We start from the raw sequence: 24,121 nt of genomic DNA, 5'->3' as shown, positions 1-24,121 counted from the left end.
GAGATCAAGAAGCATTTGGACAATGCTCTCAAGCACATGATGTGATTTTTGTGGTGTCCTGTGCAGGGCTGGGAGAGGGACTCAATGATCATTGTGGGTCCCTTCCAGTTCAGGATATTCAATGGTTCTGTGACTGCTCTTGGTACTGTCAATTATAGAAACAGAATGGTTTGGGTCGGAAGGGACATTAAAGACCTGTTCCAACCATCTAGTTCCAAACCCCTTGCCATGGGCAGGGACACCTTCTACTACACCAGGGTGCTCAAAGCCCCATCCAACTTGGCCTTGAACACTTCCAGGGATGGGGCATCCACAGCTTCTCTTGGCAGCCTTTGCCAGTGCCTCATCACCCTCACAGGGAAGAATTCCTTCCCAATATCTAATCTCACCTTGCTCTGTCAGTTTGAAGCCTTTTCCCCTTATCCTATCCCTTCATGTCCTTGTCCAAAGTCCCTGTCCAGCTCTCCTGTATCCCCCTTTAGGTACTGGAAGGGGCAGTAAGGTCTCCCGGGACCCTTCTCTTCGGAGAACAGCTCTCAGCCTGTCCCCACAGCAGAGGTGCTCCAGCCCTCAGCGATCAGCTCAGCGCTCCCCTTTGCTCCTCTCTTCCAGACAAAGACGAGTTAACTCCGACCCCGCCCGCAGCACTCGTGGCACCCAGACGGCAGCGCCCCGGCCCCGCGGAACGGGATGGCGGCGCTGACATCGCGTCCCGGGGCGGAATTGCATCACAGAGCGGCGCGTTCCGCTTCCGGCGGCCGCGATGGTGGAGCAGGGAGGCGGCGGCGGCGCCATGAGCTTCCTCAAGCGCTTCCCGCCGCCGGCCGACGGCGTCCGGCACCAGCAGCCGGACACGGAGGCGCTGCTGGCGGGGCGCAGCCTGGGCTCCGGCACCCTCTACATCGCCGAGAGGTGCGGGGCACACGCGGGGCTGGCACCCTCGGGGGCTGCCCGGGACGGCCCTGAGGGGCCCGGGATGGAGGGTTCGGATGAAGGGGCCGTGGTGTGCGGGAGGCCCTCAGGGGCCGTGAGGCTCTGCGGGGGCGTTCCGCTGCTCCCGCTCGTTTTAAAGCGGGCAAGAGGGAGCAGCACGGCCACGGACCCGGCTGGCTGGGGCATTCAGGACCACGGTGGATGGGACTTGGAGCAACCTGGTCTAGTGGGAGGTGTCCCTGCCCACGGCAGGGGCCCGGAACGAGATAGCTGTAAGGTTCCTTCCCACCCAAACCATTCTATAAAACTCAGCGTGGTGGAGAAATGTGCACTTGCAGCCCAGAAAGCCAGTTGTATCCTGGGCCGCAGCAAAAGCAGCGTGGCTAGCTGGGCATGGGAGGGCATCCTGCCCCCTCCTTTTGTGAGACCCCGCCTGGAGTGCTGCATCCAGCTCTGGGGTCCCCAGCATAAGAAGGACCTGGAGCTCTTGGAGCAAGTCCAGCAGACACGACAAAGTTGATAAGGGGACTGGAGCACCTCTACTATGAAGACAGGGTGAGGAAGTTGGGGTTGTTCAGCCTGGAGAAGAGAAGGTTGTGTGGAGACCTCATGGCAACCTTCCAGTATCAGAAGGGGCATGCAGGGAAGCCAGAGAGGGAGGGGGTCTTTGACAGGAACTGTGGTGATAGGACAAGGGGGAATGGCTTCAAACTGTAAAAGAGCATTAGATTAGATACTAGGAAGAAATTCTTTACTGTAAGTGGGGTGAGACACTGACACCAGTTGCCCAGAGAAGCTGTGGATGTCCCTTACCTGGAAGTGTTCAAGGCCAGGTTGGATGGGGCTTTGAGCTGGTGTAGTGGAAGTAGTGGAAGGTGTCCCTGCCCAGGGTAAGGGATTGGAACTGGATGGTCTTTAAGGCCTTTTCCAACCCAAACCATTTCATCATCAAAACCATGTCAGCTCTCCCCTTGTGACGGCAGAGTAGACGGGGCTGTTGGGTTTCTGCTGTTAATAACTACTGTGGTTCTGTGACATCTTTCATGTTGCATTAATCACATGGAGGTTGTATGTTCTTACTAGGTAGAAATCAGTCTGGTTATTCTGGATGATGTTTTCTGAGCTCTTTGTAGTCTCCTTTCAATCCTCCCTGCATTGTATAGCTCAGGGAGACAGCTTGATAATTAAAACAATGTGATTTTCTTTAACTGTGGAAAAGTACTCATAATATATTCTGCAGATGAAGAGCATTGTTGGAACAAAAATGTAATTTAAAATGTGCACTGAGGAGTGAATTGTCTTTTAAAAACCTCAGACTAGGAAACTTTTATGAAATGGCCAATATTGATGGAGGAGCTTTTGCTCCACCTGAGCTTGTTAGTGATGTGTTGGAGAGGAATCTCTCTGGAATTTTGTTTACTGTTTGATTTTAGTTGGGTTGCAGTTACCAGGACTTCTGTTTGTGGGGTATCTGCTCTGAGGACGTGTAATGTTGAGCTTCTTTGTAAGTTGCTTTCAGTAGACTTTTGTGTGAGGCACCTACAGGGCTGCCAGCTTCCCCTCCACACGTTTCAAGTGCGTCACAGAGCTTTCACCAGAGTCACTTGCTGGAAGTGAACAGAAAACACCAGTGTTTGCAGGAGTGCCATGGGAGAACAGGGTGCCCAGGAGCACAGTGTGGCCCTTGATCCATGTACTGACTCTCCACCAGCAGCTGTAAACATTGAGGACTGGCCAGTCGAGGCTAGCAGATAAATTCCTTGCTCCCACTGCACTAGCTCTTGCTCTCAGCCAGGTTTTCTGAGGCAAGGAGTCTTCTGTGACCTTTCCATTGGTTTTGTCTCACCACAAAAGCTTGTGAATGCTGAGTTTTGCACATGGTGGAGGTCTTGCTTTCTGGCCCTCAGTATTTCTGTTCACTGTGTGACATCACTGATCACAGGCACCCAAATCTCATTCGAGTTTGATATCTCAGTGGCCAGAAAGATGTTGACTGTTCTGATACAAAGGAAGCAGTGGCCTGGTGGTGACAATCTGTTCTGTCTCTTGCTGTGGTTAGGGATGAGAGTAAAAGTGGGGGAAGCAGAGGCTATAGCACATAAGTTCTGAGTGGAGGAATACCCATAACCTGCCTCTGCTGATAACAGAACTGGCTGTTTATCCACATAACAGGCTATACCCACGTCAGATCTATAATCTTCTAGGAATTATGATACTGACTTGCCTTTCAGTGTTCTGTCTTGAAAAACCACATTTAATAGTTTGAATTATAAATCACACTCTGGAACCTCTGTAGTTACCTTTGGTATGATAGATATCTACAGGGAGGAGAAAATGAAGAGGTAGGGAAGGAAATTCAGCATTTAGTGCAAATGTGATAAAGCTGTGATGTGTTTAGGGTTCTTAGCTTCACATCATCTAAGCAAAGGTGTCTTTTCCCTCAGCCATCAGTTAATGCTGTTGTAAAGATCTGTTCAGGCAGGTCCAGGACCATATGCCTGGAGAGTGGGCTAAGTGCCTTGTCTACAAGTCCTTTTTTGGGCTTAGTTTTCTGCACGCTCGAGTCAGGTACTGTGGATTCTTCTGTTAGTTTCTAACTTGTGTCTTCCTTTTTTCCTCCCTTGTTAGTCGCCTGTCTTGGCTGGAAAACTCTGGAGTTGGCTTCTCCTTGGATTATCCCACCATCAGTTTACATGCCGTCTCCAGGGACCTGAGCGCCTACCCGAGGGAGCACTTGTATGTCATGGTGAACGCCAAGTTCGAAGGTATGCCTGGAGTGTTGCTCCTGCTCCCACGCAGCCCCGAGTGACAGGCTTTCCTCCTCAGAAGGAGTAAATGTTGATTTTAAGTAATTTAAGTAATTGCTTGTATTTTCTTTTTTATTTTCCTGAAGGATGGTTATTTTAGAAGCACAGCTTTGCATGTATTTAGAGTCGCTTCTTTACAGTTGTGCTCTCAGCTTGTGGCTGTGTACACTGAAGCTGCTGAGAATCAGTTCTCTGCCCTCTTACACTGTTTTAAACAATTTAGTTCCTCTGCCAGTCTCCCTGTGATTCCATCTTGAGTATGGTTTTTTCTTTATTGAATTTATGTTAATGTTGCTGCCCTCTCCAGGCTTGATGAATTCCTGCTGTTTCACAGCCTGGAAACTTTTCATTCATTTTCTCCCACAGCTTGGTTAAAAACAAACAAGAAAAGGCAATAGGTCATGTGACCAGGCTTAAATGAATCTTTGTAGATTGCCCACAAAACCCCCCTTTTGACCATTCTTGCTTTGATATAGAGAAAGCAAGCTTTCTGTTTCATTGTTTGTATGAAGACTGTATTTTTTTATATATATACTGTGTATTTTATATATATATTTATATTTTTCTTCTGGCAGACCTGTTAAGTGCATCAAAAACTGCCATCTCAATTGAAGATTAAAAAGTGTGAGGTCTTCAGCAGGTCTCCTTTTCCCCTTTGTGCCTGCTGGTCATCATAGCTAAAGGCTAAAATCTGGTATTTTGGGTTTTTTTTTAATGTATCCAGAAAGTAATGACAGGACTCTGAGGAGGTGGGGACACTTTTAAGCTATTAATATTCTTCATTATTTCCTTCTCTTATGTTACTAATGTTCTCTGACAGTCTATCACTACAAATAAGAGGACATTTGCATACACCTCATGGTTCTTCTTCCTCATTTTCCTTTCACTGTGGTTATTTTGAAGTAAACAGAGCCTCGTCTGAAGAAAGACACTGTTTCTAGCTTTTAATTCCATTTGAATTAAAAATTTGACAATACAGATATCCTGTGAAGCCCTTTTCTAGAAATCCTTAATAGACTGATTTTTGTGGGTATTTTTTTGTGTATTTTTTTAGTATTTTTTAGTATTTTTAGTACTCTGCCTACAGTAAATCTTCCACAGCAAGTAGCTTTTACTTTTCCAAGTCTAGCCCTAGCCTGCAATTTTAACTGCTGAATAGTGTTAAACCTTTCCACTTAGTTGGCTGCAGGAGTCTTCATTCTCCGTTGTGCAGGGTACATTTTGTTCTTCCTCTGAAAGTTTTGCCTGTGCTCTCTGCGTGTTTGCGCCTTGTCCTCACCCCTTTTTTTTTAGAAAAAGGCACTCAGAGGTTGACTGCATTGAAAACAAAGAGCTGGACTCAACAGTAACAAGCTGTGCCTGTGGGTGTCAGTTGAAAAAGGACTGGGTAGCTTCCTTGCACACTTCATTTTTGGGGCAGCTGGCTGGCAGCTTCTTGGTGTCTTTGTATTCTTGGTGGTGCCAGTTTCGTATGGGATAAAAACCACTCTCAGTGGAACAGCCTCTTCTCCTGTAGAAAATTATTGTGCGCTTTTGAGGCTGTCAATGCAGTGTCCCCAGCCCCGAAGTGATGAACTGCAGCCATTTTTGTGGGGTTTTTATTCACAGAAAGGACAACGCCACAGTGATGCTCATTTATTCATGTACATGGCCTGCAGAAGTCAGGAGGCACCACAGTTGTCACTGGCTTTGGGTGCACTTTGTACTTCTCACATCTTGCTGGCTGACTAGGAATCTTGGAAATGGAACAGGCATCCTCTGCACATGTCAGAGTCCCCTGGGAGGGGCCCCACTGGAACCTAGCTGATTTCATGACAGTAATGTTAAGGATCCATAAAAAAACCCCATGTGATTTTAAAAATGGTAACAATTGTGAATTGGGGGTTTTGAGAACAGTTGTTTTTAATAAGAATCAGGCAATTTTCCTGAAATACATTAATACATTGTGTGACCAGTACAGAAATCTTAAGTCCTAAAGTTATAAACAGAGAAGCTTGCCTGTGTGTTGCAAGTGTTTTTGACGTGCTGTGAGAGGGCCTCATATATCCACATAGGTCTAGGAGTCTCATGGGGTTTTTTGGGAGAACGGAGTGGAGGTTTTGTGCCTCTCTCAGGTTGTTTCTGACTTGATTATGTGTGTGTTCCTGAAAAAATAAACAAATGGCTTTTTTTTTTTTTTTTTTGACAACATATTTCTTCTAAATCTTTCAATTTCCTAAAGAGGAGACAAAAGAGGCTCCCATGACTGAAGGGGAGGAGGACGACAGCGATGATGACGTTGAACCGATTGCGGAATTCAGATTCGTACCTAGCGACAAATCAGCCTGTAAGTGAGGAGGGGAACTGTGTTTTACTTTCAAGTCCTGGCTATGTGTGGAAGACACTGGGGTGTAGAGATGTAAATACCAGGATCCTTCAGTGTCATTCTCTAATGACTTGATTCCTGTGTGCTGGAACGAACAGTTTTATCTGGCTTGAAGATGGGACTATTTCTAGCATCTGCTTCTCAAGTAAAATTCTAGTGCTTTAAAATAGAAACTGTGGAGTATAAATACACAACATGGGTAATCTCACTTATACACATTTGAAGAGAGCATGTATGGGAAATGACTTTTTGATTACAAATCAGTGATATTTGAGTCAGTGACAATTTCATTAGAAACATGCTAATGTCCTGACACTACCACTGGAAAGCTGTCATATCCTGTCCAGTGTGGGGCTTACAGTTGGATTCAAGTTTTAGGAATCTGATAGATGAGATGCTGCAAGGATTCCTGCAGTGGGTAACCACAGACAGAATTGTCCCTTGATAAAACTTTATCATCAATGAAATAATGCAAAAGTGCTGTTAAGAGGCTAAAGCACCAGGCTGGATCTCTGAAACCTGATTTGTTTCTTACGTGGCTTCTGGCTTGTTGGATGATGTTTTCAAATATGAATTCAGTTGTGTTTCTGCTAAAGGAGTATTCTCAATCCCTTTGATCACTTGGAGCAGGGTTTCTTGCCTGTTGCTTTGGGGTGTTGGTGGAGGTTTGTGTTCACTTGTGTTCCTGCAGTGGAAGCCATGTTCTCAGCGATGTGTGAGTGCCAGGCCCTGCACCCAGACCCGGACGATGAGGACTCAGACAACGATTACGAAGGGGACGAGTACGATGTTGAGGCCCGCGGTTGGTAACAGTTGCTTCTTTTGAAATACCTGCCAGCACTTGGATACCTGGTATCTGTCATAATTGTTTATTCATCTTGCCTAAACGTCCCTTTTGTCACAGGCACTGTATAGAAATGCATAAATCTGCAGAAAACCTGTAGTTTAGCTGTCACAAATCACAGGAATTCAGCAAAAGCATTGTTCTGGCTCTCCAAAGCCCACAGACACAAAGAGCAGCCTTTCTTGTTCCCAGTGGCTGTGCTAGTGCAGGTTCAGTGCCCGTGCTGCTGTGTGGTCAGTTTACAGCACTGTGTGTATTCTGTACCTGATGTAAGCAGCTTTTTAATCTGAGTCAGTTCATATGAGCATAACTTGCCCAGGTGCTCCCCTGTTCCTCAACCTCTGCATGCTTCTGGCTCCTAAACTTAGGTCTGATAAACACAAACTTGTTTTTGCAGAGCTAGAACAAGGTGACATCCCGAGCTTTTACACATATGAAGAGGGATTGTCACATTTAACTGCAGAAGGCCAGGCCACGCTGGAGAGGTTAGAAGGCATGTTAGCCCAGTCTGTCAGCACCCAGTACAACATGGCTGGAGTGAGAACAGAGGACTCCATAAGGGAGTTTGAAGGTAAGACATGCTTTTGTTTTACTGAAGAATATGTCTTCATCAGTGACACAGCCAGTGGGATCGAGTGCACCCTCAGCAAGTTTGCAGACTTGTGCAGTTGACATTCCTGAAGGATGGGATGCCATCCAGAGGGTCCTGGACAAACCTGAGGAGTGGGTCTGTGGGAACCTCATGAGGTTCAATAAGGCCAAGTGCAAGGTGCTGCCCCAGGGTTTGGGCAACTCCCAGTCTCAACAGAAGGTGGGAGATGAGGGGATTAAGAGCAGTCTTGCCAAAAAGGACTTGGGGGTGCCGGTGGGTGAAAAGTTGGACATAACCTGGCAATGTGCACTCGCAGCCCAGAACACCAGTCATGTCCTAGGCTGCATCCAAAGCAGGGTGGCCAGCAGGGTGAGGGAGGGGAATCTGCCCCTCTTCTCCACTCTGGTGAGCCCCCACGTGGAGTGCTGCATCCAGCTCTGGGGTCCTCAGCATAATAGGATATGGACCTACTGGAGTGCGCCCAGAGGAGGTCATGAGGATGATCAGAAGGCTGGAGCACCTCTGCTATGGAAACAGGCTGAGAGAATTGGGGTTGTTCAGCCTGGAAAAGAGAAGGCTCTGGGGAGACCATACTGAGGCCTTTCAGGACTTAAAGATGGGGTGTGCAATGGGGACAGACTTTTTTGTAAGGCCTGTTGCTGTAGTGGTGCCATGATGATTTTTTGCCTTTTCTTTTATACCCGTTTTATACTTTTTTACAACTTCTGTATTCTTAGTGTTTTTTAGCCTACATTCTTAGACTTGTTTGTCAAGCTAGGAGACTATAAACATTTTAGAAGCTTCATAGTCAGGGATCAGTGTGCCCCAGACCCCAAGGTCCTCTCCAGAACACATTCTGTAAACTAAGATAGAACCATCCAGGGGAAGGCTCCTTGGGGAGGGGGGCTCATTTGAGCCTCTCATTGGGGAATCTTTGATAGATATGCTAATTAGTAAGACCTAAATGTTATACCCAGTCTTTCGGGGGGTGTGCATTGCAGTGTGCATTTGACCTGGACGTGTGCACCTAAGGATCCTTAAAATAAATACCAAGGTAAAATCCCTTTTTCCCTTCTAACTGTGTTTGACTCTTGATTTTAAGACCAGGAAAAGGCATCAGTAGGACAAGGGGGAATGGCTTCAAATAAAAGGAGGGGCGATTCAGACAATAGAAGGAGAGATTTTTTTTACCATGGGGCTGGTGAGCCACTTGCCCAGAGAAGCTGTGGATGCCCCATCCCTGAAAGTGTTCAAGACCAGGCTGGATGGGGCTTTGAGCAGCCTGCTTTAGTGGGAGGTGTCCCTGCCCATGGCTGCAAGGTCCCTTCCAACCCGAACTACTCTATGGTTCTATGATATGAAAGTAGTGCTTCTCCCATCCGGCTGATCCGTAAACACCAGGACTGAGCAAGTGCAGTGCTGTGGGTGATACCTTCTGCAAAAGGTGAGGGATCACCCACAGGCCTGTGGCCCTGTGGGCAGCATGTTGCCTGCTGTGGATTGAGGGCTGCTCTGTTAAAGAGTGAGCACTTCAGTGTTAAGAACACTTGATTCTTCCTGGTTTGATTTCCTGTAAGAGTGGTAAAGTGAAGTTGATTAGGAAAAAAAACCCTAAAGTTATCAGTCTACACTGGGATTAGGAAGCAGTTTCTACTCTAAACAAGTTGTATTTTTTATTTGGGTTTTGGTTTTAGTTTTTTTTTCCTAATACCCTAAATTATAGGTTAACAATTCTCTTAACAGAGTTCAGGGTGAATTCTGAATCATTCAAACACACTGAAATAGATTTATTTAAAAAGATCTATTTTCCTGAAGAATGCTGTCTCTTAATTCTATTGATTGTTAAATCTGTGTATTTAAGGAGCAAAATTTCTTTTTTGTTGGGCGAAGAACACCTGATATCTCAGACTCTTGTCTTTTCTGTGTGCTGTTTTCCCTAGAGCAATATATTATCTTGGAGAAGAATAGGGAAGTAGTTTAGTAGCATTGCTTCTTTTATATATAAATCGCAGTGCTTTTTATATGCCCTCATGTTTTTGAAAGATGGAAAATGATGCAGCAGTTGTGGATTTCTACAGAATAATAATGAATTTGTTCTCATCCACAGGGAGGGGCTTTTAATCTTACTTGTTTTGTCAGTTAAGGTTCTCTTTTTTCTGCAGTTTTGAATAAATTTATGTAATGTAAAGACAACCATACGTGATATGCTCCTGTTTCAGCAGTGCCCTTTGTTTGAAAATTTAGTCAGGTTTCTGAATCCCAAAATTCCAGAAATGAATGTAAATTGAACAGCAAGTATGTCATGTGCCTCAGAGTCATCTTCATCAGTTTTGTTTACTTTCCTAATCTTATTTGCTATAGTACTGCTGCTGGATTTGCTGCGATTATGAGTCTCTCCAGGGCTGCTCAGTTTCTGAGTTACGTTATTTTTTGACATTGTGGCATAGGGCAGTTGCTCTTTCTTTTCAATGATTGTTTCAGAACAGGATGCAGCCTCTTTCTGCTAGAATAAAGTTATTCAAAGGAATTGTGCCATTTGTTACACCAAAACTTCATTTAAAACATGAAATAGTTAAAATCCAGTGTTTAAGTCTTTTAATAAGACAGGGTGAGATGAGGTTGTAGGAAGTGGTGACATCTTTAAGTGACTGACTGATGAGCTGGAGCAAACCCACTATCTTGTGAGCTCATCAGTGTTTCCTTAGGCTGCTTTCAGAAGTTCAGTGAAGGGGTTTTCTGTCCTGGCCACCTGTTGTCAGCAGAGGGCACCCGCTCTCTTTCTCGTGGAAACGTCATCCCTCATCTCTTGTTTACGGAGCACTGGCTGTTTTTTTCAGATGGCATGGAGGTGGACATAGCGCCGGTAGTTGCCGGGCAGTTTGAAGACGCTGAAGTCGATCACTGAGGAGGACAGGTGCGGCTGTAAGTTCTTCTGACTTCTCACATCTATGCTTTTCAGTTTTGCAGAGCCTTCCCTCTCTGTAATTTGTGTAATGTACGTGATCCTACAGGAAGAGTCTCACAATACTGGGATGGTGGTGATATAGAAGAAGGAAAAGGGAGCTGTAGTTATTACAAATGTAGAAAGATGTTTAATGATCTGGGCCAAAATGCCTGTTGGCATAAACCATTACCCTGCAGAGGCAACCTGCATGGATGTGCCTGTCTGGAAGACAGGTCAGCCTTCTAGTTGATTTAAGAATTGTCTGATCTCAAAGGCTTTTAGATGTTGATATATGAACACTGGAGCCATCCCTGGGAAGTTACTGTCTTCAGTGTCTGTTCTTTTGCCCTTAGTGTGCAGGATTTCCCAGGCTGTTCAAGGGGGCAGGACACTTCACAGCACTTCAAGTCCATCTCTTCCTTCACTATAAGCAGAGCAGGAACAGTTCCTGGTAAAGTTACTGAGCTGTCTGGATGGGATTGCTGTCAGGAGTGCACAGCTTAGAGCCTTCCATCACTTGTGCTGCTTTTCTCCTCTTAGTAGTGTTACAAGCTGTGCCAGTGTTTCCTTGCTGGTGCTGGGGAGAGAGGAAGAGCAGCTTTTTCTGGGACTGTCTGTAGAGCTGCACCAGCACAGTGGGGTTGTGATCCCACCCTTGCTTCAGCAGTGCTCACTAGTGCTCAGTCTGTACGTGCTGCTCAAGTGGTGCTGTGTTGTCCCAGTTCTTCTGCCTGTCTCAGAAGGGAGACTGATAGCTCTTACCTTAAAGCGAGTGTCCGACTATCCCACTTGAAATGCCAGAGAGAGCAGCTGTGGAGCAGACAGCCAAAAGCTCAGGGGAGGAAGGAGGAAAGGGACACAAAAAGGAGTGTGACACACTGAAAGAAAAGTGGGAAGTAGTTGATTAGGGATTACAGTGTCACTAGGAAAGAGCCTGCAGTCCCCGAGGAGGGCTGTTGTGGGGGGTGCTGCACAGCTGCATTCCTCCTCTGTTGCTTATTTTTCTTTGCTGCTACAGTTCTGAAAGTCTCAGAGTATCCTTGTGTTCTCTTACTGACCTCCACCACTGCCACTGCTCCTGTATTGGTATTTATTGTCTGGTGTAAGAGCTCAAACTTCTGCAGTCGCATTTTTACCCTGGGAAGGACTTTGCAGAGCAGAGAGGAGTTCTTAAAAAAAAAATCTGGATACTGGTTGTTCTGCCATTGGATGGTCCTCCAGTTTGGTAAAGGACAGGCTTAAAAATTAAAGAAAAGTCTTTAGCTGTAGATCAAGTGCCTCCTAGTGAGTGAATGGAAATATAGGCTCTGATAACTCCATCTCCAAGACTACTTTGGTCCATGGTTTATTAAAAAGAAAAATCATGCTTTTGAAAAATTCAAATTTGACTGCTTTATTTATTATCCTGGTTAAACTTGATCTGGATTAAGGACAGTTTGTAGCTGACAGCAGATCTCTAAGAAGCCGGAAAGTGCTGGTGGAAGTGTTGTAGACTGTTCTTCTAGCAAAGCACAAAATACACCCAGTAAGAAGTAGTTTTGGTCAGTGGAATTTTTCCTGCTACTTAACTCTGTGCCTTCCATGGTATGGCATGTGGCTGTGGGAGATGAATGCTGTGAGAGGTGACCGGAGAGGATTTCCTCCTGTGCTTCTGCTTGTGCTGATCAGAGCTGAGGGGCTGATCCCTGTCAGAGCAGATCAAGTGACCTGCACCTGCAGTGTCAGGTGCTGCAGTGACATCACTCCAGGTAGCAGTGTGGGATGGCCCTTTTTAGAGTAACCGCCAGCCTGAGTGTGTGGATGTAATTTAGGGAAGTGCAGGAATCTAGGCCCTAAGGCAGCAATAAGGAACTGAAGGTAGAAAGTGACAAGGACAGCTCTGGGAGGTCTGTACTAATCACCCTACTCAGAGGGTGGCTTGGCTCTACACTCTGTAAGTAAGGGCAGAGAAGGGAGCATGCTGTGGTCTTGTGGGTACTCCATGGAGCAGCTTGGCCCTTTTAACCTCCTGAACTGCAAAATCATCTACAGGAACATCTTGTTGGTGATCCCCTAGAGAGCAGCATGCTGCCCTGCCTCCAAAACAATGCCCTTGTGTGATGCTCGTGTTGCATGCCACCCAAATGAGATGTGGCAGTCTCTGGCTGAAGCTCCTGAAATACTTGCTCATAGTTGGTGCAGGACATTTCCACTGTTCCTGCAATAAGTGGTGTTTTGTCTGTGCCATCACGAGGCTGCAGCAATTGTTCTGAAGCAACTGGTGTGTCCGCATGTGGGTGCAGCGGGGTCTGTCAGGGCACCCTGGTGCCTGCTGTAGGCACATGCTGTCCTTAGCTGACCCGAGCTAGAGCTCCTGCCAAAGGCAAAGATGCTCAGCCCTTCTGAAAATTCATGGGCTTGTAGTAAAGTGCTGTCCTCTGACTGCAAACAACAGATAGCTACTACTCTGTGAAGGTTAACAACCTTTTAATGCCAGTTATGTAAACTTGGGTGTCTTGTGTCTTTCAGATTCCTGTTGCGGCACTTCCAGAATAAGCTGTAAAACCGAAGGCATTGCAGTGACTATCGGGAGTTAACCTTTCTTTTCATGACCTATGTTTAGACATCTAGGTCTAAAAATGCTTCTAGAGACGTTTAAAACAGGGTTTGACATTCGTGACCACTATGGGGTTATTTAAAAAAACAAAATAAAAACAATAAAACCTCTTGCATTTAACACTTGAATGGGGCTAATCAGGAGTCATTTCATAGAATCACAGAATGATTTGGATTGGAAGAGACCTTAAAGATCATCTTCTTCCAATCCTACCTGCCATGGGCAAGGATGCCATTCAGTAGATCAGGTTGCTCAGGACCCCATCCCAACCTGGCTGTGAACACTTCCAGGGATGGGGCAGCCACAGTCTCTCTGAGCAACCTTTCTGGCCTTTTAAAGAAGCCTTTGTAGGAATTCTAGCACTTCAGAAATAAAACTAAGTACAACAGAATTTTAGATTGTCCTAGAATTTTCCATATTTTTTTACCTGTCATTGACTCTGTGGAGTAGAATGGAAATAGAAATGTTATGACTAAAAGGAAATAGGATTGGCCAATGATTAAAAGAAAAGCTAAATTAAAAGCTCCTCAAGTAACTGGCTTTATCATTTCAGTGCTATCCCTTTTATTTCTCTGAGAGCTGAGCTAGGGTGGTAGAGGAGATGGAATAAAGTCTGTAAGGTCCAGACAGAGAGAACTGTTCTGTGTCTATGTATTAAATGTTAACATTGTTAAATAAACTTAAGATTTTTGTATCTCACAACCAGCTCTGTGTTGCAGTTCTCCCTCCTTTACTTCAGCAGGCAGCTCGAGCCCTCGAGTTTCAGAACTCTGTTCTGTAACAAAAAAATCTCAGTGAAGCCGAAGCCATTTTCATAATTTACCTGGATGTGAGGATAAAAGGGCAGAGCATTTGCAGAGTGCGCCTGTGATAGAGTTGGTCAGACACATCCCAAACTTAGGAACCCAGCTTTAGATTGCCAAGATCTTGGTCCTGCTGGAGCTTTTCCTGTTTCAACTCTCTTCGGGGTGGTGATTTTGCCATTGGGAAATGTCAACAAATTCAGGTTGTTCCTCTCTTCCCCAGTATTGAAATGGAAGTCTGGACCAAACTTCCTCCATTTTCTTTCATTTTGAAGTTGACCTGTGATTTTTTTTTGGGGGGGGGGATAGGGGGTGAGGTATTGCTGTGTTGGTATATGAACAGTTTTCTTTACTGGCCCTACACTGCTTACACATTAGGATGTGATTTGGTTCCAGGGTACGTGATAATTATAATCACTCTTTGTTGAATATTTGTTAGGAATGCCAGTCAAATCAGGGATGTCTTAAAAGTGCTGTGAACCATTGATGTAGCTGAATAAATGAGGTGTTCAGCATGTTATGCAACAAGACATTCCACAAGAATGTCTTTACCAGCCCCTTTGTATACATACAAACATATTCATGGGAGTGTGTGCATGTTTTTGTTAGGGATTCAGAGTAACAAAGAAGGATACAGAGTGATGCTTTCATTTTTGCACTGGTGTTTGGAGAATCTTGCCATGGTGAGATTTTGGGACAGATAAAACTCTTACCGGCACCATAATTGAGGCAAAAGGCTCATTGAATGCTAAGTCACCATTCGCTGTTAGAGCAGACTGGTGGGGTTTTCTTAGTGTGTGTAAATGTGAGTTGGAATGTGGTGTTTCTGTTGTTGTCCACGTTAAACTGCAGCCTGTTACATACCCTGGCAGATGGGCAGAGTTAGCTACAGGGCAGCAGGACTGTTCACAGCTCCTCTCGGCACTCTCACTAAGGAGAATTCGTGTTGTACTGATGTGGCGCTCCAGGAGCAGACATCTTGTGATGCTTCCAGTCAAATCAATGGAGCAAGATCGAGGTAAGGTGGAAACAAATCTGGATGAACCCTGGAGGTACCGTTGAGAAGTGACTTGTGTGGATTGGCAAGTCTTATTTTCAAAAAAACACTGTATTTAGGCTGTGTGTAAGTGTTCTGGACTTCATAAGCTTTTGTTACCCCAAATGTAAAATACGCCTTTTTGCCTGCACTACCAAAACCAGTTAAATTCTTCAGTTCCTAGCTCAGGTTCATTTTTCTTTATTTCTGCTACTTTTGTTGGGTTTTTTTTTCTTTTGATTTGCATTAATTTAGTCAATTTAAGGCCTGTCTAATTCTTAGTGGTTCGTCTTTTAATTTTGTGTTCTAGTGCCTCTAAATACAGCAACTACTTGTTAAACACCCAGATTGGTACCAATTTCTTTTAGACTATATGTTGTGGCAAAATAAACAAGGCAGACATGGAGAAGTCAGATCTCATCTGACCTCCTTACTTTATGGACTTTGCTTTTGCAGGCCATCAGAAATGATGTGGAAGTAGGGCCTCTAATCTAATAAATCTTGGCTGCCTGTAGGTTTGTACATCTGCTTTCTCTTTGTCTATTTTTATGCTCTTTGAGGTTTATTTTTGAGACCTTTATCCTGTGGGCTCCGTGGGCTTAGAGGAGACATCAAATCATGTAGATTTTGAAAGACTTGTTTCCGTAAGAGAGGTGAAAAAGTGGGGGGTAAAATTATTAGGTATGGATCACTTTAAAAATAGGTAAAAGAGATAAAAAGCAGTAACACAAGAAAGGGAAGGTAGAAACCCCCAAAAGGATCTGCTTTAGAATCAGAACAAGGTATAAAAATAAATCTTTTTTCAGAGGATCACATCTTTTCAGGCTCAGTGTGCTGGTGTGTGGTCCTTGCCATGGAGAGTTTTAACAAGTTTCCTTTGGTAGAACTACTCACACCAGGGTCGAGGAGCTGCTGAATGATAACTCAGCAGTTCTAGTTCTCTTCAGTGTATTAGCAGGCTAATTTCTTTTATTATTAATTACTGAAAACAGGGTCATGGATAGCACTCTTGTATGTGAAGCACATTCATACAACTGATTTAATTTTGCAATATAATCTTACAGCTACCTTGGAAAAATAAAACAAGAAAAGATTTTATTGCAACAAGGAAATTACACGGAAATATTTACTTCCCAAACTCTTGCAAAAAAGATAGCTGACAAAAGATAGCTGTTAAAGACTTCATCAATTTACTGTGAAAAACCCCCCATCTGATTCCCTTTCTCTTAAAATATGGTTTGTAAGATGACTTGGATGATGAGGCGAAGGACACAATTCTGAGATCTTTGTAGAATTTGTTAACCATCTCTCCTTTTAAACCAAGTAACTATAAAATGAAAAACTGAATTTACTTTTAAATTTGAGAGATCTATTTTGGCATATTTAAAAACTAAGCTGCAGCCAGAAGAAGAAACCTCATGCTAGAAACAGAGCTTCAGAGGGTGGTACCCATCAGTGGCGTCTGCCTCAGCTGAGGCTGAAAAGGGCATGCTTGTGCCTTTTGTTTTGTTTTGTATAGGTAGCTTTCCTGTAGGTTTTATCTCTGTTATTTATTCTCCTGCATTGCAGATTCATTTGTTTTTTAAAGAAGTTGATAAGAGCTACATAAAATCAAGGACAAATGGAGTACTGCATGATTCATGCCTATATACTGTGTCTATGTGAAGAGGCAGCAGTAATTGCCAAAAAAAAGTAGAGGGTTTTGCCTAAAATGCCATTTGATGTGTGTGTCTACAGAATTTTATGGTACTTTGTTACTGCTTTTTCCAACAATCTCCAGTGTGACAGGAAGGGGCAGAGCCTGCATGGAAGGAAGGGAGGGGTTACTTACCTGCACACAGGTATTATTAAAACAATGTTGGTCATACAGACTTTTAATTTTGGTGTAGGGTGGCTCTAGAACAGAGCTGTGGAGACTCTTCTAGGGAGTAGTGTAGCCTTTCTTCCTCTCAGAGGTAGGTATATGGCAAGTAGGAATATGATGATGTCAGTATAAGAAACCTTCAGCTCCCTTTTTGCAGATGCCTTCAATGGGAAGAAATCCAATAAAATCAAACCTTGAAAGGATAGAGTATTTCTCTAAAATTAGTTTTGCATGCTAATAAAGGTCAGCAAATGGCACTTATGGCTAAAGTGACAAAGTTTGTGTTTTAACAGTCTTTCACATTCATATGGCTTAACTGAAAATGGTGGCAGATATTCCCAAAATCCCAATATGCATTTACAAAATTATTATTTGAATACAAAGTGGTAAGTCATATATTTCAAATGTGAAGTCTGAAAATACAAATGAAAGGTGGCATGGAAGTCTGTCAACAGTTCTCTGAAAGCTTTATGTCTGCAGATGTTGAAAATATTTTTTATGTAGTGCTGCCAAATTTCAGGATTTGATGTCTCAAGATATCCGAGGAAAGAGTTCATCCCATATAAAAGCCACAAGTATTGTACCTGAAATGAGAAGTTACAGAAAGCACCTTTATTTAAATGCATTTGAGAAGGACTCAGTACTGGTATGGAAAATTAACATTATATTCAAGTATTTGAGTGTCTAACACAATACTGCAGAGACTGCATCAGTACTTTTTGCAAAGGAAGCTTCAACAGGCCATGCAAGTGGTCCCTGTGAGTTAATAACCTTGTTTTCCTTAGTATGGTTAATGCTTTGATCCGTGTAAGCCAAGCCAAAGGCAGAGAGTTTGGCTAGGTGAATCCAACACAGGCACCTTCCTGTTCCTGATCAGGGTTCCTTTCTTTGTAGCTGGATGTATAAACAACTGAACCAGCAGCTTAGCCTCCATCCTTCGCCTGAGTTTGATAGCTGTGTCTGTTTTGGTAACATCATTTTTAGGCACTGCCAAGTGGGTATAGGATAGTGGGTGTTTTATTGAAGATCATTCTGATTTAGGGCTTATTCTGAAGCTGAAAAAACTGTTAAGTTAGAGATAGTGTACAATTCTCATGAAGAAACTTCTATCTCAAGTTGGAAGGGACCCATAAATCGAAAGGGCATCCAAATACAGTTTATTATGACCATCAGTGTATTCTTTCAGAGACAAAGAGGATGGCATTGATGGCATTGCCCACACATAAGCTTGTATTTATGAAACTTCTTAGATCACAAAAAAAGCTTATTGGAAGGGATTCTGTTTAGTCCAGTCTCCCATTCAGTGCAGGACTTTGCCTATGCTACATGGGTCAGTGAGACTTTCCCTGGCTGAGTCCCAAAAACCTCCACGCTGGTGACTGTAGCATTTCTCCAGGAACCTAATTTCAGTGTTGCTGCACCCTTCCCCCTGAATGTTTTCCTGGGGTCTAAGCTGAACTTCCCATGCCCCAATTTGTGGCCTTGCTGTTACTTGTTGGCAAAAAGAATGGTTAATCTCTGTTATCCTTGTAACTACTCTTGAAATAATGCTTCACTGTACTTAAAACACACTTTCATCTTATTTTTGTGGCCTAAACAAGTCCAGTTCCCTCAGCCTTCCCTCTCAAATCAGGTACTCCAGGCCCTTCATCATCTTTGTAGTCCTCCACTGCCTGCATCCTGTTTTGTGACACGTTGCTCTTGAATGGGGGGACTCCACCTATGTTCCAGATGCCACCTCACATGCATTGAGTAGAAGGAGGCAGTAATCACAGAATCAATTTGTTTGGAAAAGCCCTGAGATTATGGAGTCCAACCTGTCACTGAACACCACCGTGTCAATAGACCATGGCACTGAGTGCCACATCCAGTCTTTGCTTAAGCACCTTCAGGAACAGTGACTCCACCACCTTCCTGGGCAGCTTTTTCCAAAATCTAATCACGCTTGCAGTGAAGAAATTCTTCCTAATGTCCAACCTAAACCTCCCCTGGCACAAGCTTATGCCTATGTCTTCTCATCCCATCACTGGTTGCCTGGGAGAAGAGACTGACACCCCCCCTACCCCAGCTGCAACCTCCTTTCAGGTATTTGTGGAAAGCTGTAAAGTCCTCCCTGAGCCTCTTTTTCTCCAGGTTAAACAGCCCCAGCTCCCTCAGCCACTCCTCATAAGAGTTGTGCTCCAGACCCTTCACCAGTTCTGTTGCCCTTCTCTGGACACACTCTGGCACCTCAGTGTCCTTCCTGAACTAAGGGGCCCAGAACTGGACACAGCACTTGAGGAGTGGCCTCACCAGTGCCAAGTACAGGGAAAGCATCACTTCTCTGGTCCTGCTGGCCACACTATTGTTGACACAGGCCACGTGCCATTGACCTTCTTGGCCACCTGGGCACACACTGGCTCATGTTCAGCTGCTGTCACCAGCACCCCCCGGTCCTTTTCTGCTGGGCCACTTTTCAACCACTATGCCCCCAGCCTGTAGCCCTGCTGCATGGGGTTGTTGTGGCCAAAGCTTAGGACCCCGCACTTGGTCTTGTTGAATCTCATGTTGCTGGTCTCAGCCCACCTCTGCAGCCTGTGGAGATCCCTTTGCAGTGGTGCTGATCCCAAACTGCTGAATCACGTGCTTTGTCTTGCAGAGAGACCAAACTGTTGTGAACAAACTTTAATTCAGGTCACTGTTAAACACACTGGGGAATATGAACTCCCAGTACCGACACCAGTGTACTCTGCATGGTATTGGCCACCAGCCAGGTGTCAGCCCATTGATTGTGACAGTTTGAGGTCAATGGTTTAGCCAACCTTTATTGCAGCTAATAGTCTTTTTGAGTGACCCCACCTTGAACCAAGAATGCTGTGGGAGGTGTTATCAAAAGCCTTACTAAAGTGAAGGTATGCTACATCCCTGCTCCCCCCTCATTCCCACGTGGATTCATCACAAAAAGCAACCAAGCTGGTCAATTACCCTCGCTAAATCTGTGCTGACTGTTCCTGTGATTACCTTTGTTTACATGGTTGGAAATGGATTCCAAGACTAGATACTCCACCACCTTCCCACTGACTGAAGTGAGACCAACTAGCTTACAGTTCCCTGGGTTCTCTCTCCTCCTCAAAAGGGGACATAATACTAGCACATTTCCCATTGGCAGGAACCTCCTCCAACTGCTGTAGAGTCTCATAAATGAAGGACAATTCCAACACTGGCCAACTCTACCTCCATTTCTAGGTGAATCCCACTAGAGTCAGTGGATTCACAATCACGTATGTTGTTCCTATACTGTTGCTCCCTATTTATTGCTTTCTTTCAAAAACTTTACTGATTTACACAGAGGTTTGGGAGCAAATTTTGCTTGGGAAGACTGTGTGGTACCTCAGCCTTTCTTCCATGCCATCCATCACTATGTTGTCTCCCCCATCCTCCAACTGACCTACATTTTCTCTGGACTTTTTTTGTGATTAGGATATTTGTAACTCTGCATGCCCCTGCTCTTAGTTCCAGCTGAGCTCTAACCTTCCTGATTTTGTTTCCAAGTGCCTGTGCAAAGCTCTTACATTCCTCCTTTGCTGCCTGTCCCACTTTAAACTTCTTACATGCTCTCCTTTGTTGTAGGGAAGCTCTTTGTCTAGCCAGCAGGGAAAGGCTTTCTGTCCAAATTCCCAGTCTAACTATGTGACAGATTCCTTCTGCACATCTCAATCTATTACTGAGCTCTCATGAGCTTTTTTTTAAAAATCACCCTTGTAACGTATACTTTTCTAATTTATAGAGCTTCCAAGGGAATTACTACTGACTTAGCAATTTCCTAAACAAGCAGAATTTTTTTTTAAGTCCATAGTCTGGACAGCTCTGCTATTTACCTTCCCAGTCCTTCTCTGGACCCTGAACTCTTGTGAGGACTACAACCCAAGCAGCCACATTCACCACCCATTCTTCTCTGTAAGCAGGTCGAGTTCAGGATTAACCACTCACTGGCCCTTTAGTATTTGAACTAGACATAATTACTGACAGTTTCTAGGAGCCTCATGGATTGCATTCACTCACTGCATAAGAGTTTTTGCTCAGATGATGTCTGTGGAGCTGAAAACCCCTATGAGGACCAGGGTCTGGGAATAGGAATAGTTTGTTTTCTAGTTGTTTGTTGAAAACCTCCTTTGCTTCCAAGTGCCTGAGATACTGAACACTTCACTGCAGATGGACTTGGAATTCTTGTTTCTTTGCTTAAGTGTTTGAACTTGCTAGCAGCCTCTGAATACCCTCTCCTCTGAGCAGAAAGCTCAGTGTCACATGTTGCCTTCTCCCTTGCTTACCTCTTCCATTTACATCTACTGCTAAGTGACTTTTGTGGCACTGATTTTCTAAGGAATAGTATTAGTCTTTCTAGTAAAACTGATCTAAAAACTGATTCTAGAAACCTAGCAGGAGGCTAGGCCAGGTTGGATGGGGCTTTGAGCATCGTGGTCTAGTGCAAGGTGTCCCTGCCCCTGGGTAGGGGGGTTAGAACTGATGGTCTCTAACATCCCTCACTCTACAATACAATTCTATGACATGCTAAGCTGGCACCTGTCCAGGAAAGAGCATTTCATTTTATTGACCTCATGACTATCTTGTCACCAACTTTTCCATTCATAGCTGCCATCTCCCTGGTACTGAAAGCAGCATTAGCACCGTCCCCATTATTACTGATGGTATAATCATCCCTGGACAACTAACATGGATTCCTTTGGCAGCAAAACAGAAACTGTCTTTGTTCCACTGGTACTTACTGAGTCTATGTTCACAGTGCAGAACTTAGGCCTGCCTGTGCTAAGTTATAAACACTTGCTGGCATCTATGTTTATTGCAGGAATCGGGAGTTTATTGCTGCTGGAGAATCACCTTCACCAAAACATCAACGAAGCCATTTTGAAAAATGAATAATTAACTACAATTTCAAGATTAAATTCCTGAAAGACCATAAACCACCAGGAGATTTGTTTATCCTAAAAGAAAATTTCCATTTCATCCTCATCTTGTGAAAGTGATAATCAGTCTTCCTCTTGTTCTAAGTGTCCTTTCTAGGAACATTGTTTACCATGTGCTTACAGCCAGATCAGGGTATCAGTTATATACTGAACATTCTCCATCTCCTTGTCCTCATAGATTTTTGCTATGGCCATAAATGAGAATATATTGCACTTTGCACAGGCAATTTTAAGTTTCGTGATATGTTAGTCCATGGTTCTACTGTGTGGTAGTTATTTCAGCAAAACACAAAAAACCCTTCTGAAAAAAAGTAAGTACAAAAAGTAAGTAAGTAAAGTAAGTAAGAACAAAGTAATTTAACCATCTAAGAGGCTGATGCTGGAAGAAGTAAGACATCATATTAACATATCATTGTGACTCTGCCAGTTTCTAGGAAGTCTGAAACAGCATTTCTACTGGCATGTGAATTCTGAAAGTAATTTTTTACAATTGAATTTAAAATATCCCTTCCCTCATCATCTACTTTCATCATTCTGCTTAGAGGTTCTTTCCCAAGAATTTATTGTTTACAACTATTGATTTGTAAGGTCTCTATCAAATGTATGAAACGCATCCATGAAACATCCTTGTTTTGTAGTAAGATATTTATATCACTAACAGGTGATCCACAGACCTGAGATCTGTAACTAATGTTGGCTACAGTAGTGACACTGCAATAAGTGATGTGTCCTGAGTATTCACATCTACAACTGCTCAGTCTGGCATTCCTTTCCCTCACAAATCAAGAGACAGCATTCAATGTATTCTGTATGTATATTCTAGATGTTAACTAATGAAAAACCACTGTTCATGAATTTTCATAGAGATAGAACATTGCTCCCTAATCACATTCTAAGTCATGGGTCCATTTCAGTTAAGGTCAGTTGATTTTATGATGTCAAAAATCACCTGGAGGTTTTCTGCAAAGCTGTTCTGCAGGACGCATCTCGGAATGTAAGTAGAACATGGGGTTTCAGAATGCCTCCTGCTTCTTTAAATCACTTGCCAAAAGATTAAATCCCAAATACTTAGAACCTGGAAAATCTTTAAATGGTTATGAGGTTGAAATCAGTTACTGTATCAGCAAGCTAAAGCTGAATTGTGAGAAATACTATGTGGCCTGTCAGGACCCGAGTGATGCTGATCAGCTTTGCCTATGACATTTCATTAATTTCTCACTTACTCTGTTGGTTCAGTCATCCTGTTTGGAGATCGAATTTAACAAGATTATATTAAAGTGAATTTCAGTTAGGTTTAAACTTCTGTCTTCATTTTTGGCTGACTGAGAGTCAAGGCAAGTAGAACGTGCACAGACCTGAACTCAGGAAAAGGAAGTGTTTGGTCAAACAGGAGCCCTTTCCAGGGTTTCCTGTGTATATTTTACATCCTGTTGTGCCTTCATCACTGTTATACCTTCTAATAGGATTAAGAGTCATGAAAGAATTCAGGATTAGCAGACTGCTTCTTTATATACCCTAAGCAGAAAGCTCAAGATTTTTAGGGACCAACTGTAAACAAACAACAGCATGAAGTATCACATGGAGCATTTTCATCTGCACACAGCTAGAAGTCAAAATCAATAGCTTCCAAATTAAAACCATAATTTAAGTTAGAAAAAACCTAGTTGCTAACACTTCTTATTCTTAAACTGCCAGAACAGACTGTGTCCAATAGTGACTGGGGGAAAAACACAGAATGGGAACTGCAAAGTTTAGACACTATGGGGATAAAAAAGATTTGATATAACAAAAGTGGTAACTGAGAAAGCCTATTTAAGGCACTTATCTCAATACCTGTGGGTAGGGTTTTTTTTAATTTATCATCCCCCTGTGTTTGTAAACTGTCACAAACAAGACAGACACTGCGTGGTAACCAGTATGTTTCTCTTTTTGAAGTTCATCAGGCTGATACTTACTTTCAAGTAAGGACCACATGATCTTTAAAGGTCCTTCCCAATTCAAATCCTTCTCTAATTCACAAAACAGTGCTGCAGGCACTCTACATAGAGCATTAAAAATTTTTAAAATACACAGCCTGCATTTGCAAAATGAAACCATGATTCTGAATGACTTCAACACATACATTATAATCTACTATCTTCTGGATTTATTTAACACAAAAATCAAGCACACTCTCAAATAAACAACACCTATTTCCTGATTTATGAACCATGTACTAAATAACACTTTCTCAAATACATAAAGTATTAAGAACTTACCTAAGGATGGTGCTATCCAATATACTAGCGAGTAACTCAAAAATTTGTCATAGAAGCAATCTGCATGTAATGAAAAAGCCAGTGCTGGGTTAAATATTGCTCCTGTGAGATTTCCACC

At 43.5% G+C, this 24,121-nt stretch overlaps 2 protein-coding genes across 3 annotated transcripts in view; one reads left to right on the top strand and one right to left on the bottom strand.

Annotated features, from left to right (window-relative positions):
• Positions 1–745: 745 nt before the first annotated feature.
• On the top strand, positions 746–13,786 carry CLNS1A (chloride nucleotide-sensitive channel 1A). 2 transcript variants are annotated; one of them, XM_039561915.1, is made up of 7 exons: positions 746–912; positions 3,562–3,698; positions 5,962–6,066; positions 6,797–6,907; positions 7,347–7,520; positions 10,379–10,455; positions 12,994–13,786. In XM_039561915.1, the coding sequence occupies exons 1-6, from the start codon at positions 764–766 to the stop codon at positions 10,444–10,446; spliced, it is 744 nt and encodes a 247-aa protein (XP_039417849.1). In that variant the 5' UTR covers positions 746–763; the 3' UTR covers positions 10,447–10,455; positions 12,994–13,786. The 2 variants fall into 2 exon arrangements, with proteins under 2 accessions (XP_039417849.1, XP_039417845.1); XM_039561911.1 differs by having other exon boundaries at positions 10,379–10,463.
• Positions 13,787–15,929: 2,143 nt separating this feature from the next.
• AQP11 (aquaporin 11) overlaps positions 15,930–24,121 on the bottom strand; it is a 13,882-nt gene continuing 5,690 nt past the window's right edge. The window contains exons 2-3 of the mRNA XM_019286700.2: positions 24,004–24,120; positions 15,930–17,368 (exon numbers count right to left, since the gene is read on the bottom strand). Of these exons, the coding sequence (XP_019142245.2) occupies positions 17,316–17,368; positions 24,004–24,120 (170 nt within the window). The 3' untranslated portion in view covers positions 15,930–17,315. The remainder of the gene's footprint in view (positions 17,369–24,003; position 24,121) is intronic.

The sequence above is a fragment of the Corvus cornix genome, chromosome 1 (assembly GCF_000738735.6).
Source record: "Corvus cornix cornix isolate S_Up_H32 chromosome 1, ASM73873v5, whole genome shotgun sequence".
In the NCBI taxonomy this organism is placed as follows: Eukaryota; Metazoa; Chordata; class Aves; order Passeriformes; family Corvidae; genus Corvus; species Corvus cornix.
The sequence above is the reverse complement of the archived record's forward strand: the minus strand, read 5'-3'. Positions and strand labels throughout refer to the sequence as shown.

Coding starts and splice junctions, on each gene's coding strand:
- CLNS1A (XM_039561915.1), top strand. CDS start 764: ATGGTGGAGCAGGGAGGCGGCGGCGGCGCCATGAGCTTCCTCAAGCGC. Junction 3,699..5,961: donor GGTGAACGCCAAGTTCGAAG/GTATGCCTGGAG, acceptor AATTTCCTAAAG/AGGAGACAAAAGAGGCTCCC. Junction 6,067..6,796: donor ACCTAGCGACAAATCAGCCT/GTAAGTGAGGAG, acceptor GTGTTCCTGCAG/TGGAAGCCATGTTCTCAGCG.